A 19,567-nucleotide genomic window follows, 5' to 3' on the forward strand; every position below is an offset into this window, starting at 1 on the left:
TGAAGGCTACTAACAATTAGTGCTTTGGTTTTTGTTCCTCTCACGCTCTTTTTAAATCTCTATAATCTGACTTTTAGCCTTGTTATTCAACTAAAACTGCTTTCTCCAAAGTTTCTCCAATGATTTCTCAATTGCCATTTATGATAGCTTTTTCTCAAGCCTAACCCTTCTTGATCTTTATGCAGCCTCTGACACTGTCAATCACTCTCTTCCTTTGAACTAATTTTCTCTCGTAGTTTTCATGACATTGCTCTGTTCAGGTTGTCTTATTATTTGAACTACTCCCTCTAATCATGGATATTGCCCAAATCTCTGCTATTGGCTTTCTCTTATTTTTCTTTGCTTGTTAATCTTATTAGATCCAATGGATTAAATTATCATTATGCAGATGATTCTCAGATTCATTTATTCATCCCTAATCTCTCTCTTTATTTTTTCTTACATCTTCCTTGGAAATCTTAAGTGGGATTAAAATCAACATGTCTCAAACTCAGCTCCTTAATTGTCTCTCCAAATTTTTTGAGGGCATCACAGTGCTTCCAGTCAATCAGGTTCACAACCTAGGTTTTGTTTTTAGATCCTCACTATCTTTGTAGTAGCTGAGGAAGAGTTGTTTCACATTACTAGAAATTTAAACTCCCAAGAGATATTATCAATTCCATCTTTGGACCATCTTTCATATTTGTGCCCTCTTTTTTTTCCTGATCCTGCAACTACTGTGTTTATGAGCATTTAGGATAGGAAGTAATGACCCTTGAAAACCAAAGTCAAAAACAAACAAACAAACAAACAAAAAAAACAACCTAGGATCATTTTCATTTTTTGACAGGATTACTACCCTAGGTAGATTAGGAGAATTAGTTACCTAAATATCAGTAAAACATTTTTGACAAAGTCTCTTCTACTATTCTTTGTAGATAAGATGAAAAGAGAAAACTTAGATAACAGGTTAGGCTGATTCAGTAGAAACTGAATGACTGGAGCTAATGAATAAATTAAAGTTTTAGTACAGTGACATAGGAATATGACTTTAGTCCTAGCTGTTAACATGTTAATCAATGAATTAAATAAAATTATAATTGGCATGCTTACCTAATTTGTAAATGACAATTAGATATGAACAATTTAAAAGAAATTTAAAAACATGAAAAGATCTTAAAATAGTATGTCGAATGCATCCTCAAAAACTAAAACAGATTTGTAATCTTAGTAGAGAGTCATATGGAATGCAACCCATGCATGACTGCCCAACCTGCCCAAGTCTGAACAGAGTATGGTGATTTTATTGATGATACAGCACAGTATTCAATGCTTCTCCCTACCAATACTAGAGGTGGCTTTGAGGTAAGGACTCAATGTTGCAGGAGAGATCATTATACAGAAACAAGTTAGGGATATATGAAAACAATATGACAATATATCAAAATTCATAGGATATGTTATTTTGTGGGGAAATTCATTCCTCTAAACTCATCAAAAGATTATACATGCAGCTAAAAACTAGAATAACATAAAATTAAAAGTCTGTTTTAAAAGTAAAAATCCTGAAGAGATTTAACAAAAATTTTTAAAAATTGAATTAATGAAACAGCTGTTTTTTTTTTAAAGTAATTAGTTGATTAAAATATTTTAACTTTTTGTGTGTTTTTAAGGGTGTATAAACATTGTTGAAATCTGGTTTCTAATCTATTTTTTTTTTAATGGGTGAGTCTATCTCCTTCCCAGTTGTGACTGCTATGTATTTCCCTTTGTTGTTTTCTATCCTTATCTTTTATCCTTCCCTCTCAAAAAGTGTGTTTTGCTTCTGGCTAATGCTTATTTGATTTTTAAAAAGGAAAACCAAATTACTAGTATCAAAAAGGAAAATTCATAATAAATCTAATGTATCCCTTAACCTAGTTTCTCCCTTTCCATTAACCACTTTCCTTATTTTTCTGTTGGGTAAAGTATATTTCTGTATTCAAACATGGATATGTATTCTTCCCTCAACTAGTTCAGGTGAGAGTAAGATTCAAATGTCTTCAGTTTTTTTCCCATCTACTGTCACTACTGTCCTTATTTCACAAAGTCCTCTTTGCACATCCCATTTATGTGAAATAATTTTCCTGTTTTTTTTCTCTTCCTTTTCCATTTCCTCTTCCCTTTCCATTTCACTCTTTGAGATCATTCACACACACACCAGAATCACCAAGGCCCTTTGTTTAGAGTCCCTCTACGAGGTCAGACTATCTTTTTTTTTTCTTATTTTCATTCTTAATGTTTAGCACATAGTAGGTCAACAATAATTTACTCCTAGAGATAAGGTTCTAACAGATTAATTATCATTTCCCTTATAAAGAATATAAGTAGTATAGCACTGTTTAGTCAGTTATCTCTCTCCCTTTCATGTTTACCTTTTACTTTCCAGACTTATATGTTTATATAAAGTTCTATACTCAGCTCAGTGCCTTTCATCAGGAATTCTTAGTTTTTTTAAATTTCTGCATCAAGTATTTTTTTTTTCCTCAGAACTCCAGATTTTGGTTATAATATTCCTAAACATTTTCATTTTGGGATTTCTTACAGGAGGAAATTTATGGCTTCTTTCAGTTTTTACTTTGCCTTGTTGTTCTAAGATGTTTGGACAGTTTTCTTTTATTTCTTGAAATATATCTAGGCTCTTTTTTATTCATGGATTTTTAGTCCATTTTTCTTAAATGTTCTCTCCTTGTCTGCTTTCCCAGTTCTATATTTCACGTGTTTTACTCTTTTGACTTTATTTCTTGATATATCATGTAGTTATCATTCATTTGACCAATTCTAATATCCAAGGGATTATTTTCTTCTTTAAGGCTTTCCCTAAGCCTAGCAATTCCATTCTCTACAGATTGTTTTAGTTTTCTAAATTTTTTAGCTTCTTTCACTCTTGCTTTAACTCTTCTAGAAATTCTTATTGGTCTTTTATCCAAGCTTCATTTTGGCCCTGATGTATATATATTTAAATATTCAATTTTTTGTATGTGTGTTTTTTATTTATTTGTATACATTTATATGTATGTGTGATTATATATATACATATATATATATATATATATATATATATATATATATATATATATATATGTAGTCCTTCTCTTTGATGTGTCTGAAATTTCCCTCTTAAAATAGCTTTTTATTATTGGATTATTTATCTCGCTCATGTTTCCAGCCAACTTCTTGCCTTAAGAGTTAGTGTTATGCTTTGTACACTTTAGGGGAGAATGGGGTAGGGAGGTGTGATGGAGGGGAAATCTATTCACTGCCCTCTTGCTCTAAGTTCTTAATCTAAATTTGATTCTATGGGCTTATTTCTGGTTGGAAATTTCAGTGAACTGCCACTTGACTAACTGGGCTCAATGATAGGCTCAGCAACTGAACTGCTGGCTTCCCTTTGGTTTAGAATGCTTTGCTGTGCTACTGGAATTAGTCACAGAGCTAGCCAGAACTTATTCCAGGCTCAGTAAATAGCTAGGGTTCACAATTACCACCAATCTTCTCTACTCCAGATCAGTGATTTAAAACTGGGTAATGGAAGACATAGCTGCCAAATAATACTTGCTTCTATACTTAAGGCTCAGTAAATAGCTAGGGTTCACAATTACCACCATCTTCTCTACTTCAGATCAGTGATTTAAAACTGGGTAATGGAAGACATAGCTGCCAAATAATACTTGCTTCTATACTGAATCAAGGGTCCCCTGAAATCTCTGCTTTGTACTTTCTGTCCTATCACCTTGTGTCAGCCTTCATTACCTGGGCTCTAAAATTATTCTCTCCACTTCGTGTATTTTTGATCCGATTCTCTTCCCAATATCTTCAGACTCTTTGGTCCATCTATTTAAGACTCCCTGAACTGGAAAAATTACTCTGTAATGTTTTATTGCCTTTTCTGAACACAGTTTAGTCTGATGTGTTCTCTAGATCTTTATAGAGTAGGGATATAGGTGTGTGAATGTAGTGGCAGGGTGAGCCACTAATGGTCTAATGGTCCTTCTCTCACTCTACTATCTTAGCTTCATCTTTTCCCTTTTCCCTTACAAAAAATAATTTCTTAAACAATTAGCTAAACTTTCTTTGATCCAATAAAATGAAATTTAATGGAGATAAGTTAACTTTCTCCTACATAAATCTTTTACTCTGATATTACATTTTCTCTGAAGAGCAGTACCAGGTTGCAAGTTTCTACAGATAAAGGAAACCTTAAAAAGTTATCAATTGGGAAAAAAATTTTGAATACAGAATATGTTATAAAATGCATTTCATGTATGAGTATCAATCTAATTAAGTATAGAGAAGTCCATTATCAGAAGTTTGGCCAAAAGGGTCATGTTGACTCTTGCAATAGTTAAAAATACAAAATTGTCTCTTACATTTCTCTCTCTCTTTTTTATGCAGAGTGTAAGCTCTGGTAGATTATATGATTTTAAGTACAGTTTTAGCATTAGACTATACAAGCTTTTGGAAACAGACTAGCTAAATAAGGCTTCAGCATTAGATTGGAAATTTGATTAAAGATTTGTTTGTAGAAACCTAAAATAAGAAAAAAAATGAAAAGAATGAGCCCCAGTTCTGCTTTTTTAATGATGGTGAAAGGGGTAATGGAAAAGGGGTTCTACAGTACTTAAATCACACAATTTTCATCTATAAACATTAATTCAGCCATTAGTAACATAAATGCAAAATACCCATGTCAAAGTAACCAACAAAAGATGATACTGTTGGAGAAAATGTATTATATAAATTCTCCCAGAACAAAGAAAATTTAAATGGAAGAACAGTTCATAAACTGTTGAAGTTGGGTTTTTCTATATTCAAAAGCGACAAAAAATATTATTTTGCTGGAAATTTGATAATCTCATATTTGCAAAAACCAGAAGCTACCCACTTCTGGTTATTTGTTACAGATACTGACAGGCTCTGAAAAGCATTGCTAAAATCTATGAAGCCTTAGACAAGAAAATGAAGACCTTAAAGGAATAACTTTTTTCCCCCCATCACTACTTAAAAATGAATGGATAACCTTCAAAAGAGAGGCAGATTTGGAAATGAAATTATGGATAAAAATAGCATTGTAGGAATTGATTTTGAATTCTGAACCAAGACTTAAGATAAAAGAATGATGAACTCATTGAGATTGATGGGATTATGCCTAAACATATCTGGTGGTAATCTATTTGCCTGAAGTCTTATGGATCCAATAAAAACAACTTTAAGCAGAAAAAGAATAAAAGGAAAAAGTTACTTCTATAAGAAATCACACACACATATATGTATACATACACACATAAAGATGCTAAACTAGACAGCATAAGGAATGGCTATAGAAATGCCCAAAAATTCCTAGAAAATTTCCCTAAGGTGCCAATAATAACATCCATGTTCTCAGATTTTGATAAATGCATGAAATTTCTTCAGGCATAACAACAATCTCTTAACTGTTCAATATAATGGACTTTTAAAAGTCTTCATTCTATTTGATGTCTCTGAAATATTGACCACAAGTACTTCCTAAATATTAAAACATCTCTTGGCCTATGTGATAGTGCTTTTAGCTTTTCCTCCAATCTGTCTCAATATACTTTCTTAATTTATTTTTCATCATCCATATTTCCCTATGTTTTTGTCTTAGACTCTCTTATTTTTCCTCTCTCTTTTTAAAATCTTCTTAGTTTTTAGTTCAATTATAATTTCTATTTATAGTCTCCATTATGGAAAGTTGGGGACACTCAGTCTGAGAAATTGAGAAAATTGATAATAACCTAGCAAATGAATTTTACAAGGGGAACCAAAAGAAAGCATTGTTAAAGAAATCAAGTAGTAAAGTATTAAAGGAGATGAGAAAGGGAAATGGGCAAATCCTACTTGGCTTTAGAGGGAAGAACTAAGAACCATGAGTAGAAGTTGCAGATTTTGACTTAAGTTTAAGGGGAAAACTTCCTGATAATGAAAAATTGGCATGAGTTTTAAACATATTAAATTCCTAATATAGTAAGAAAAAACAAACTAAAAAATCTCTTAAACTGTCAAAGGTCAGGTCAATTAAACTATGTGACATTGTAGTATCTGTACCAACTTAAATCATTTAGTACCTACAGAACCACAATTATCTCAGACATGACTGAAAAGATGTAAAATGTTATATACATTTAAATTATAATCTTTATGTCATTTATGAACTTGAATCTATCTGAACTTCACATGTCATCTAAAATTTTTACACTTGTTATGTATAGGGTCTGAGAGGTAACATCCTAATGTTTTTCCTGTTGAAAGTCTTTCCTGTCTTGATTCCATTCTTTAAACAGCTTCCAAAATAGTCTTAAAACTTCTAATCATATCACTCTTCTCCAGAAAAGGCTCTAATGGTTCTTTATTGCCTCTAGAATAAAATGCAAATACATCCTCCATCAGCATTAAATAGAGAGCTAGAAGACATCTCAAAGATCATTTAGGATAACCCCCGATTTTCCAGATGAGAAAAACTGAGGTCCACAGAGATTCAGTAACTTGTGTAAAGCACTGTAAGTGCTTCTCCTTACTCTCATTTGTATTTGTTTTATACAAACTTTGTATTATGTGGATGTGCTGTTTTGTGAAATAAGAATGCAAATTCCTCTAGAACAAAGATTGTTTCATTTTTGTGTTTGAAACCCCAGAGCTTAATTCAGTTCCTGGACACAGGAAATGATTACTCTATGTTTGTTGAGTGATTGACTGTAGTGGATGGAACAGTTTTGGAGCTAGAAGATCTGGATTCAAGTCCTTCATCTGACATGTAATTGCTATGAAAATGACCTCTAATTGCCTTACGCAACACTCTAAGATTATAAATTATGGATGCCTAGCTACACTGTTGGTAAAGTTTCTCCACATTAATAAAAGTCAGAATTGTATAAAAAAATTAACTGGTAGTTTTAGTTTGGTTTTGGAGTTTCTCTAATGGATGCTTCTGTATTTATTTTCCTATTTTAAAATATCCCTTATTTTTTGCAGTTATAAGTACATTCATAGTATTGTCCACTAAAGTTCTACTCTAAAGCTTTATTTTGGTATAGAAATGACCCATAGCTCTTGAAGGCAACTAAGTTATAAAGAGACAATGTGTGATTCCAGCAACATCTTACTGGTTAAGTTCATAAAGGCTCATTCATCATAAGGTTGGTTGTAGGGTGATAAAACTGGCCTACAAACATTCAAAAAGACTATCTACCAAATCAGAGAAAGATTATAACTTTTCTTCATGAAGAGAATACCCTAAAATAGAAAAAAAAAAACAGGTAGTATCAACAGCAATCTTTCAGAAGCATATTTATATTAAATTAAAGTCTATATACCTAACTTCAGCATATACATATATAAATATACTTGTGTTTAACTGTAGCCTACTTGGAGGAGGTGGGAGAGGGGAAGAGGAAAAAAGAAGAAAGTAAAAAGTGCACATCAGAGAACAAAAGAAAACCCCCAAGGAAGCAAAGAAAAAATGGATAGTTCTGAATACAGTGTGTTCTATTATTATATATGTTTTCTAGAAATGGAAATTATTACATATTTTGATCCTTAAGTTTTGCTGTGCACATGACAATTTTCTTTTTTCTTTTTTTTATATTTAAGTTTTAAATAAATACATTAGAAAAATAAAAATGAAAAGAAAAGAAAATACATTTCCTAACCATAGCTGTGAAAGTTAGTAAAGAAATAATTTATAGGTCTTGGCTAGCATAACACATTGTTGATTTATACTAAGCTTTACATCCAATAAAATCTGCAGGTCTTTTTCAGATGAACTGCTGTCTCCTGCCCACCTCCACTATACCTATCTTGTATTTGTGAATTTTTCAACTGACTAATTCTTTTTGGATGATGCTTCTTCCACCAACATGGCAGAGTAGATATATTTGTTAGACCTGGCTCTTGGATTCTGTTCTATGACCCTTTCATACCTTTCCACTTTAATTTTATTATTTGTAAAATGGAGATAAGAATAGCTATAGCACTTACACCATTGACTCATTGTAAAGTTCAAATCAGACACTATTATTTCTCATTCTTCTTATCTTTATGCTATCATGATTGTTATAAGTATCATTAGCTATTATTCTTCCTAGCTTTATGTCATCTGAAAATTTGATAAGCATCCTATGCCTTTATCCAGTGCATCAATGGAAATGTTAAACAATATAGGGCTCAGCACAAATCATTGACCTCCTTCCAGGCTGACAGCAAGCCATTAATGACTACATTTAGGTATAGCCACTCAATCAATTTTGAAACCACTGAATTAAAGTATTGTCTAGTCTACATCTCTTCATCTTTCCAACAAGAATAACATGAGTGACTGCCAAATACTTGCTAAATATAAAATAAAATAAAACTATATCTATCCCATTCCCCTATCAATCTTTGACAAAAACATAGTGAGATTTGATGACACAATATGTTCTTGATGAACCCATTCTGGCTTTTTATGATTAACCTTTTTCTTTTCCTTTGCTCGATGTCAACTAACCATCTCTCCAATAATATTCTGGAATTTTGCTAGGAATTAATTGAAGTCAAGCTCATTCATCTATGGTTGGCAGAATCCATACCCTACTCCTTTGTGCCTTTTTTAAAAATCAGGACATCTGCCCAATCTTCTTCCACTTTCAAGGAATTTTCAAAGACAACTAACAAGAATTAGGCCATCATATCTGTTAGGTCATTCTATCTGCAAGCACAAAACTTATTGGCACCAGGTTATTTGAACAAATAAAGAGCATCTAGATACTCTCTTACTATCTTCTTAATTCACCTTGGGTATTAACTTTCTATTAGTTATGTGTGTTCTGTCTTTTCAACTGAAAGACTACTAGTTTTGATAAAGAAAACAGAACCATGTTAATAAATTGAGGATATAATATAAATTAATATGAATAATCTTTGTCTTAATTATCATTATTCTATTGATAGGGAATATAGGAAACAAAATCCTAAACTTTTTTTTCCCATTCTTTCTTCATTCGTCTCAGTTCTATAAGTTCATACCACACCTTTTTGTACATCTTCTGTTACTTGTATTTATGTAGAAAACAGAATATCTGCCACTGAAAGAATCAGTTAAATTATAAGGAATGAAAGTTTAGGGAGAAAAAGAATAAGGTCAGTTTTAGACATGTTAAATTTGAGAGACCTGAAGAGACATACAGGTGAAGCCTGATATTTTAAGCTAACAAGTAAGAATAGGGAGTTACCTAACTAATTATACCAGTTAAAGTTATGGGAATTATGAGATTGCCAAAGGAAAGAGAATAAAGAAGTCTAAGAATAAAACTTGGGGAAACTATCCTAAGGCATGAAAAAGAGGGATTATGAGTTAATGAAAGGGATAGAGTAAGAATTGTTATAGACACAAGAGCACAATCAAGACAATGCAATTATTCTGAATTCAAGAGAAGAAAGGATATGGTAGTAGAGATTATTCAGTTATACAGGAAGATCATGGAAGATAAAGTCTGAAATAAAAGTCACTGGATTTAGTTTTATGACCTCTGCAAGCAATTTCAGGGGTGTTAAGACAGAAGCCAGACTGCTAGGTGATAATGAGAAGATGGATGTCAAGGAAGTGAAGGTATTTTTTCAAGAAGTTTGGTAGTGGAAAGGAAATAGATAGGGCTACATTTAGCTGGAGGTATGATATTCATGGGAAATCTTTTAAAATTCAAAGATTTTTTTTCAGAGTTGGGTAGATTTGAGGATATTTGTAGATAGATAAGAAGCTAGTGGAGAGGGAAAGATTGATGTAAAAAGAAAAAATGTTACTAGAACAAGGTACTGGAAGAGGGAGGAGGGAAATCAAACAAGGGCACATTTAAAAGGGATTAACCTTAGTAAAGAATAGATATACTTATCTTGTGATCAATAGGAAGAAGGAAAAATTAGTGATGCTGGACTTTGTGAGAAAGACTAGTGAAGGTGAGGAGATTCATGTTGGATAAACTCGATCTTATACTAGTACCTTCAAATCAAGGCTAGAAGCATTTATTAAGTGTCTACTGTGTGCCAGATACTGTGCTGATTACTCGGGAACATAAAAATAAAATATAGTTCCCTGTTCTCAAGGAGCTCAAGTGGAATAACAATAACTTTCAACTGCCATAAGACTCTTACTACTTCTTTTTTAGGAGCAACCAACTAAAGGAATTCCATTTGAGAGAAAAGTCTTTAAAGGTACCTTAGTAAGACTGATGAGTCAACTTAATCTACAAATTCCTCCTCACTTTGTTTTCCTTTTAATGTAGAAAATTTTCTGTCTTTTTGCTTCTCTAAACCCCATGATCCATAATGGTTATCTGCCTACACCAAATCTCCATTCTCCTACTATCTTTCCCTTTACTTTCATTCCTTTCCTTAGTTGATCAGTCCTACTCTAATCAGTCTCTTTACTTTTTAATTCTGTTTATTCAGTTTGCTCTCTGAAACCACTTTTCTACTTTTAACAAAATTACCTTTTATCCTACTTTTCTCTCATACTGCTTCTATTTTCAAGTGATTACTGAAATCTGATTCTCATCTAATCACTACATATCACTTGGCTCATCTTCAAATAAATACTGGCTACTCCTCTCATGCTACCTGAAACATACATGGCCCAATATTAAGATCTGGGGTATTTCTTGCTCTTTGATATTTCCAAAATCTCCCTGTACCACACATGTTCATCAAGAAAATTTTCTTTGAATTTTATTCCATTTGAGTGAATCCTGTCTGGATTCTTATTTTTTATCAACTACTGACTTTGAGTTACACAGGAAATGGTTCACAGTTCTTTTTTTTTTTTCCTACTCCCAAACTCTGCTTTCATTCATGACAACTTGAAGACTGACATTGTTGACTATATGAAATTCATCATCCTAAAATCATATAAGCTCTATTTCTGTTTTTTTTAGCCACCCACCTAAGTGGATATTTAATCTTAATCTTTATAATAATCTAAAATTGTTCCAACTACCAGAACAATCACAGAATCACAGAATTTCAATTAGAAGTGACCTCACTGGTTATTTAGTACCTTAATCCTCACCTTTAACTTTAATCCAAGCCCTTAAAGAACTCCAACAACACAAATGAGAAGTGATCATCCAACCTTTACTTGAATCCAATGAAGGGGAATCCACTATTTTCTAAGGAAATTTATTCTACTTTTAGACAGTTCTAGTTGTATACATAATATTCACAACCTTTAGTTAGAAGATTTCATGATTTCAAATCCAGCCTCAAAAACTCAAACCCTGAGCAAGTCACTTAATTCTGTTGGCCTTTGTTTCTCATCTATAAAATGAACTAGAGAAAAAAAAAATGGGAAAGCACTACAGTATCTTTACTAAGAAAACCCCCCAAAGGGGTCATGTAGTGTTGGATATGACTGAAAATGATTGAACAAAAATTATATGGAAATTATTTACTGCAAGTCTTTATTTGCTTCTTGTCAGTCTTGAACCATGAAATTGAAAATAAAGAATGTCTTTACCTTTCTCTCTCTGATTCACTTAAATTTTTTTTGGTCTTCACTAAAAGTGAATTCAGTTCTCTACTGTTTTCCTAGTTTGTAACTCCTGCTCTATCTTTAATTTCATTCTTTCATAACTCTCTCTTGTTAAGTCCTTCCCTTTTTATGCTCTGCCAATCTTCATCAATGTATGCCATCTTTTATATTCAGATTTTTGTCCCTATTCCTTAGTCATTGAACATTGTTGAAGTTACAAAATCATGTGGCCCAAAGCCACTAAGATTTTTGTGTTACATTGAAATCCTTTTACACTTTTAAAACTCCCTGTCACTAGCTCAACTAGTATTTTCCCTTAAGCCTTACCTGACACATCCAGTCAATGCTTTTATCCTCTTCAAATTACCCTATTTTATTGACATATTTATGTTTTTTCTCATCCACAACTCCGAGAAAATAAGCTCCTCAGACAGAAATTTTCTTTTCTTTGTATTTCCAGAGAGGATACTATGGCATAAAAGGATAGATTGATGAACTTAAAGATAGGAAATCCGAAGATCAAACGGGCAAGTCACTAAACTTCATGTGCAAGTTCCTAGGAATTCTCTACTAAATCATAGCCTAGTTGAATCTCTCTCAGTGAGGAATATTACTTGTTTCTACATACTAATGATATCAAAGATATATTGCTTATTCCCCCAGTACCTTGCACAATACCTTACACAAAAACATAATTTTAATAAATTTTAAATTGAATTGAATCAAAGTTTAACTCCAAACTATCTCTCTCTTCTCAGATCATGATTTTACATCCTTCATGAGAAAACTGTAATTATCCACTCTGAGCTCTCTCATTCCTTCTTTGAAACTCATTTCATGGTCTCCACTGCCTTTGCTTTGGTAATGATCTTTATGCCTGCCCACTTCATCAATGCTTTTTCTTCTTCCTGGCTGCTCAAGAGTCAGCTGAAATACAACCTGAAGGAAATTTTTTCTGGGTCCCTCCAGCTGCTACTACTTTTATTCCATTAAGTTTATTTTCTATCTATTTTATATGCATCTTCACAGGTCATCTCATCCATTAGAATATAAATTCACTGAGTACAATGACTTTTTTGTTGTTTTGCTTTGTATCCCTAGGTTTGGCAGTATCTGGAATATAGTTTTACCTTAATGCTTATGGACTGACTGATTCTACTGGTTTAATTATCATCTCCATGCAGATGACTCCACAATCTCTATATCCAGTACCTATCTTTCTCTTAAATTCTAGTTTTGCTATTCAATGCTTACAACTGGCTATCTCAATGGAATCTCAAATTCAACATGTTTTTTTATCAACTCTACCTCAATTTATTTCTTTTCTCAATTTACCTTCTTTGTTTAATGGTATTATCAAATTTCCATTCATTTATTAATGCATATACTCATTCAACAAACACTTTAAGCACCTGTTATAGGCCAAGCAGTGTTCTGGGTATTAAGCTACCATGCTAGAAAAGTCACCCAAGTTCGAACCCTGTTATCCTTGACACTTCCCTCTTGATTTATCTCTTATATCCTTGGCCATATTCTTCTGATTATACCTCAGAATCACTTTTATACTTCCAATGTCACCACTTTGAATATATCTTAGGATCTTATCACATTTTACTTGGGCTTCTATAATAGCCCCTTAATTGGTCTCTTCCCACCTATCTCTCTTCTATCTAGGAAAATTTGCTTCTTTCTTTTTTTTTAATACTGACTTCAGATACCCTTTATGCATGCATAGGTTAGTCTCTCATGAGTTAGTCTTTATCATGCATGCATCACTAACAAGAGCCAGAGCAATCTTCATAGTCCCTTGAACATATCTGCCTCAGTCTATCACTTTTGCTCATGATATGCCTAACTTTAAAAGCTATCTTCTACTATTTTTTTTCCTATGTAAATTCTATTTCTCAAGGCAACTGCCATTGGAAGTTCCTACCATCCCAACACACTAATTTTTCTCTTTTAAAAATAAAATTCTGTTCTACATAATTATTAAATATTTCATATATAGCTGTTTTCATAGGATCATAGAATTGTAGATGATCTCTAAGATATTTTTCTGTTACAGATCTAAGATTTTCCAGTTGTATATCTCTGACTTTGAGATGCACTGATTGCAGCCATTGATTTTCAAATGGGAATCATTTGATCAAATCTGTATAATAGGAAGATTAACTTGGCATTATATATAAAATGTTTTATAGTGGAAAGACCAGAGGTGGATTAGTAGTATGAATTTATTGTGGATTTAGTCAAGAGAATTTTGTGACTGTCTTTAACACAACATATGGATACTAAAAACAGGAAGAGAGAAAATGGAATATAACCTAGCATTTGGGTGGTTGATCTGACTCAGTTAAGGAATGAGCAAAGGTAAGAAAATTGGTGTATAAATAATAGAACACGAAGGTTAAAAATAATAGAAAAAGAAGCGAAAAACAAGGAAAGTAGGAATGAAAGGGAAGGTGAATGAAAATATACAGGTGATAACTAAAAATGATACTTTATACTTCTCAGAAAGTCTCACTTAAAAAGCATCTTTTTCATTAATGGTTGTATTATAAAGGGGGAAACCTCCAGATACTTTAAGAATTTGAGAGTTTTATGCATAGAAGTTGAAGAAAATAGTGTTAAACCCTCAAGAGAATCTAACCTATAAAAACATTTTTAAAAGTTGGGAAATAATGATAAATTAATATAAGCGAATGTATTCTCATACAAATATTTCTTTTGTTAAATTTTGATAAATATTATTAACACATAGTAATAGGTGAAGGACTTTGTACTTCCTTATAATTGCAGAAATAGATCATGGCTTAGAAATATGTAATTAAACCATTTTCTTGAAAATACTTACACATTAATGAATATTGATAAATATCTTGCTTCTCACAATTTCAAATATTCAATTCTCTTTTGGTACCCACAACATATTTTTTGATTAAATGCATTTTTAAAAGCCACTACATCTCTCTGTGAATAAAATGGTTTAAACCCATTTGAAAGAATCAAGAAATTGCCATATTTTACTTCCCTTATTTTTATGAAGTCTCTTAAACCTGAAATTCCTGCCTTCAAATAAAAGGGGGGGATGCTGAGAGCAGAGAGAAATGGGTCAGAACTCTTAGAGATAAAATATAATTCTCTTGAGCTATATAACTTAGTCATTCCACTTCTTTGTGGAGATTCCAAGATTCTGTATGAACAGATTAAAAATAAAAAGGTTTTATTGCTGTTGATATTGTTAGCTGCAAAAATATCTTGGTTTTAAATATAAATGTGTTTGTCTAGAGTATAAGTGCAAAGTAAACTTAAAATGTTTTCTCTAAAAGTCTATGATACATTCCCAAATGATAACTGGTTCAATGAACTTGTTTCAATGAAGTTGTTTCTTTTTTAAGTTCACCACTACAAAATAAATAACACATGTAATTTACAGTAAAAAAACAACTCTATAATGATATCTCTTCACTTGATATACAAATTTATCTTAATTTGAGTTAATATGTGTAAAGTTATACCAAAACAAAGTATTCTATATAATATCTGCATTATAAAAAGGAAACAATTTTCAAGGTGTTCAAAAAAATGACTTTATTGCGCAAATTTCACAGAAAAGGACAGTACATTAATGCAGTGAAAAAGCAAAATATAAAATAATTGATGAAATCTATCTTAGCAATATTTTAACTTATTTTAAAATATTACATGCCATAGGATCCCATCAGCTCATTAAAATTTTTTTATTCATCAGAAATTGAATGTAAGTGCTTAAAAGGAAAAATATTAATTAAATAAAAATGTTTTCTTTGGATTGCTAAAATCAAATTTTAATTAGTAATAATTCTATCAGCACAATAATGCTTCATATTCAATATTTAAAATATCAAGTGGTCTGAAAGATATAAAACTTTTACTAGGTTCTGTTTTTAATGGTAAAGACCAAATTTCTAAAATAAATACCCAAAATATTTTAAACTAGATTTTATCTTCTTAGAGGCAAATATATTTAGAATCCTGAAATAAAGATTGTTTCCATTTCCATTAGTATAACAACAAAATGTAAACAATCTTACCTTCCATTGCCCTTTTAAAGAAGACCTTACAGCTTCCACAGGTGAGGACTCCATAGTGACAACCAGAAGCTTCATCACCACAGATTAAACAAATCTTCTGAGGTAATGATTCAAAACCATATTGAGGACTTTGGCTGGCTTCTGTATCTGGCCTTTGAATTAAATAAAAAGCATGATGACATTATCAATGTTCAACAGTGAACTTTTTTAAACTTTTGAGTTGTGTTAATTTTTAAACATAGAACAAAAGTCCATATGATTCCAAAGAAAATGTAAATTTTAAAATGTGCTGATGAACAGTTGCAAACTCCCTTGTCTTTATAAACTTTATAAATAGACTATTCATTTGTAACATTCTTCACAGACAAACTTTTTAGTCAATCAGTAGCACTCTGCAGGCCAACAGATGAGTGAAGAAGACATGATGCCTGGGAAAGGCAACGTCCATAGCAAAAATGAATTCTTTACTAATAAACTTTTAAACCAGAAGCTGTCAGCTGAAATCCTAATCTCTCTCTTTTTTTTTTTAATAACGGTTCTGTAGAAGTTTTATAAAACTCCAAAGGAGTTCTTTGAAATGTGCTCTTTCCTTTCTACCTCTGAGATTTGATATCTACTTGTAGGACACAAAGGAAAAGCCGAATAGACTTTAGTATTTGCGCAATAGCACCCATCTGGTTAACCGATATATAACCAACTGATACAAAGTACATAAAACTAACATTTTTAAAAGTGCTTTCAGGGCTCATGTAACTGGGAATCTTTGTAGTTTTGTTTGACCAGTTTAAATAAACTAATGGTCCAGCAGGGCGTTAACTGCCACACATATGCCTGATGCAAAGTTTTATCTTCAGGAAAGGTGACTTTATTTTTTTAGGATCCGCTGAAAAACTAAATGCTTCCTTAGCATAATATTTTTCTGCTTTCGTTTCTGGTGTGTCGCTCTTCGCATTAACTCGATTCTAATAGGAAACTGAAAAGCCCCAAGTTTAAAACAAAGAAAAGCACCACAGTCCTCGAAAATTCGCTCCTTCCCCCCAAATCCCTGCGGCCGCTTCCGCACCCTGCCACCTAGATTCCCCAACGAGAGTGACGTGGTGCTGGCAGGTTAACCTCTAGCTGAGCTCCAAAGTTTTGCCATGGGCTTTCGGGTTCCCCAGGTACTCTCGAGCCCCTTCTCGGAGGCTAACTTCTAAACGCCAGGTGGGGAGCATAGGAAAGGGGAAGGAGAGGGGGGAAAGCAATCTATTATTCCCTCCCTTCTCCAAGTCCAACCTCCAGGACAGCTCCTACACCCTCCCTGGTAATAGGGTCAAGAGGGCGCCGCGAGGTTGCGACCGTTATTTTCTCAGAAAGTTCTAACTGGCACTGCTGGATTCCGTACTAGTTCTACTCCTCCTCCTCCACCTCCTCCCCCGGACCACCCCGACCTCCCCCACCCAGAACTTTACCGCAGGCAGACCCGCCGCCCCTAGTCCTCGGCCCCACTCACCTCAGATAGTTCAGATAGGGGGGATAGACCTGGGGTAAGCCCTCCTTCAGAACGGCTGCCTGGTAGCCCAGCTGCGGGAGCCCGTTCAGCCCGAGCGGCTGGTAGAGGGCCGAGGCGGGGCCGGCGGCAGCCGAGGTCGAGGTGGAGGGCAGGCTGTCCCGCGGCAGAAGGCAGCCGGCTCCACTTGGCCCTTTGCAGTGCAGGGGGCCGAAAGGACCGGGCTGAGGCTGCGCCGACTCGGCTTTGTAAAGCATGCACTCGAGGGTGGAGTGCGAGGTGGCGGCGGCCGATGAGGAGGACGAAGAAGAGGAAGAGGACGACGAGGAGGAGGAGGAGGAGGAGGACGCGGATGAGGAGGAAACGCTGGCGGAGGCAATGGCAGGGGCTGCCAACAAGTCCCCCGGTCTAGACGAGGGTGCCCGCTGCTGGGGCGGCGGCGGCGGCGGCGGCTGCGGCTGGGGCAGCTGGGGTCCCAGTGCGTAGTCCGGGCCGGCGGCTGGGGTGGGGCCCGGCAACAGGTAAGAGCGCGGCGAGCGGGTCTCCCCTTCCTCCTCCTCCTTAATCTTCAGCGCCGGGGGCTGGAAGTCTCCGTACAGCGGGTAGGCGTCTTCCTTGGGCTCGGGGTCCGGCTGGAAGGCGCAGTCGGGGAAGTCGCCCCCGGCTCCCGGGGTGGAGGAGGAGGCCGGCGAGTCCCGGGGCTGCGCGAAAGCTCCGGCGCCGCCCTCGAAGCCCTCCACCTCCAGCAGGTGCCGGGTGCGGGCAGCCAAGAAGGCTGGGTTGATCGGCAGGATGGGCAGGTGGATGAAGTCCATCAGCGAGGCGGCCAATGAGGAGCGCCCCGGGACTGTCGAAGGCTCTAGCTCGGCCGCGGGGCCGGCTCTGGAAGCGGAGAAGCGGAATTCGTCCCTAGGCGCCGGCGACACGTCTCCCGCGGGCTGCAGGGTCGGGGTTGTGGCCACCGCCGCTGCAGCCACGCCGCCGGCTAGGGCCCTGGACCTGCCCTTGGGGAGGTGTCCCGCCGAACTCTCGGGCCCATCCTCGTCCCGTGACGGCGGCGGCGGCTTCGCGGCTGCCTCGGGCCACTGGGGGCTGGCCGCCAGCGGCGGCCGTGACGAGGGCGGGCCTCCCGGCGGGACTTTGTGCGCGGCTCCAGCACCTGAGACTTCTCCTTCCTTGCCCGGCAGCCGGTTCATGAGCGGCGGCAGCGCCCCCTGGGATGAGGGGGCGGCCCCAGGGTCTTCAGGGAGCTCGGTTCCAAAGAGGCACCAGGGGGTGGCGACGCAGGCGGGGGGGCTGGCGTGACCGTGTCCTGGCCCCGGGGACGCCAGCAGCGTGTCCAGGACACTGTCCAGCAGCCCGCTGTCCTTACCTGGAGCTCGGACGCTACTACTTCTTCCTCCTCCGCCTCCCCCGCCTGATCCTGCTGCAACGGGATACGCGCAGTCCACCTCGGGCAGCACCCGCTCTCCTTCCTCTTTCCTGTCCGGTGGCTCCTCTTCGTCGCTGCTTCTGGCGAAGAGCAATCCGTCCAAAGATATGGGGAGCGCCGTGACCACCGGAGGGTTTTCCGAGTTTTGTATGGATTGGAAAGGGTCAGGGTCTGGGTGACCCAAAAGGGGGGATTCAACCTGGGAGGGGGAAGGTGCACCATCCGCCACGTGGGGAGTCCGTGGATCCTTTGCCTTCAGCTCTGTCATGACGACCAGGACACCCCCTCCTCTCCTCCGCCCTCGTCCAGAGGGAGGGAATTGAGAAGGGGGGTGAGGGGTGGAGATGTCCGAGAGGAAGGGGAGGGGGGAAAAAAGCTCACTTTGGCGAAGTCGAGGGGATGGTCAATCTTCTAGGCTTAAAAAGGGCGGAAGCTGGTCACTCTTTACACTGATCCTCCATCCTCTGGGAAGGGGAGGAGGCTGGAGGTTTTCCCCAGATTTGTAGATAGGCAGTTGGGGAGAAGAGGTGGACGAGAAAGTAGTTATGGGGGTATCTTTTTGTTAATGTGATTCCAGCGGAGAGAACTCAGACGGCTTCTCGTTTTGCCAATAGTTCTGGCACCATTGGTTGATTTCACCACCGTAGCATTAAGACTGGACAAATCTTTAGATTTCCCTGAGGAGGTCTCCCTTCCTCGGCTGCTAAACCCATCGGATTCCAAGCCACTGAACCTAAACTAGGACTCGGTCTCTTTCTCCCAGCTTCGTTTTGTACATGAAGTCCTGGTCCGAGTCAAATCTGGCTGCAGCAGGATAGCCCCGAGGACCAAAAGAAAATAAACGCCTCTGCCCTTTTAAGGTCGGCTAGGTGTTCCTTTTTCCGGCCCCCACTGAATTAAGAGCAGAAGAGACCTTCCAGCTCTAGATTCGGCGAAGCCGCAGTCTTTGCTGCTTCTGCATAGAGTCCAAAAACTTAGGGTGAAAGGTAGCAGGCGCTTCAGTGAAATGCGTTCTCCGCTCCTCAGTTTAAATC

General features: G+C 36.7%; 1 protein-coding gene across 4 annotated transcripts in view; it reads right to left on the reverse strand.

Annotated features, from left to right (window-relative positions):
- PGR (progesterone receptor) overlaps positions 1 to 19,358 on the reverse strand; it is a 77,968-nt gene extending 58,610 nt beyond the window's left edge. For 2 of the 4 annotated variants that reach the window (XM_031961046.1, XM_031961047.1), the window contains exons 1-2: positions 17,105 to 19,358; positions 15,613 to 15,764 (exon numbers count right to left, since the gene is read on the reverse strand). In XM_031961046.1, coding sequence (XP_031816906.1) covers positions 15,613 to 15,764; positions 17,105 to 18,801 — 1,849 coding nt within the window. In that variant the 5' untranslated portion in view covers positions 18,802 to 19,358. Of the gene's footprint in view, positions 1 to 15,612; positions 15,765 to 16,675; positions 16,858 to 16,887; positions 16,954 to 17,104 lie in introns of those variants that run through there. The other 2 variants (XM_031961049.1, XM_031961048.1) reach the window with 2 other exon arrangements.
- Between the last annotated feature and the right edge of the window lie 209 nt (positions 19,359 to 19,567).

Source organism: Sarcophilus harrisii, chromosome 3 (assembly GCF_902635505.1).
Source record: "Sarcophilus harrisii chromosome 3, mSarHar1.11, whole genome shotgun sequence".
In the NCBI taxonomy this organism is placed as follows: Eukaryota; Metazoa; Chordata; class Mammalia; order Dasyuromorphia; family Dasyuridae; genus Sarcophilus; species Sarcophilus harrisii.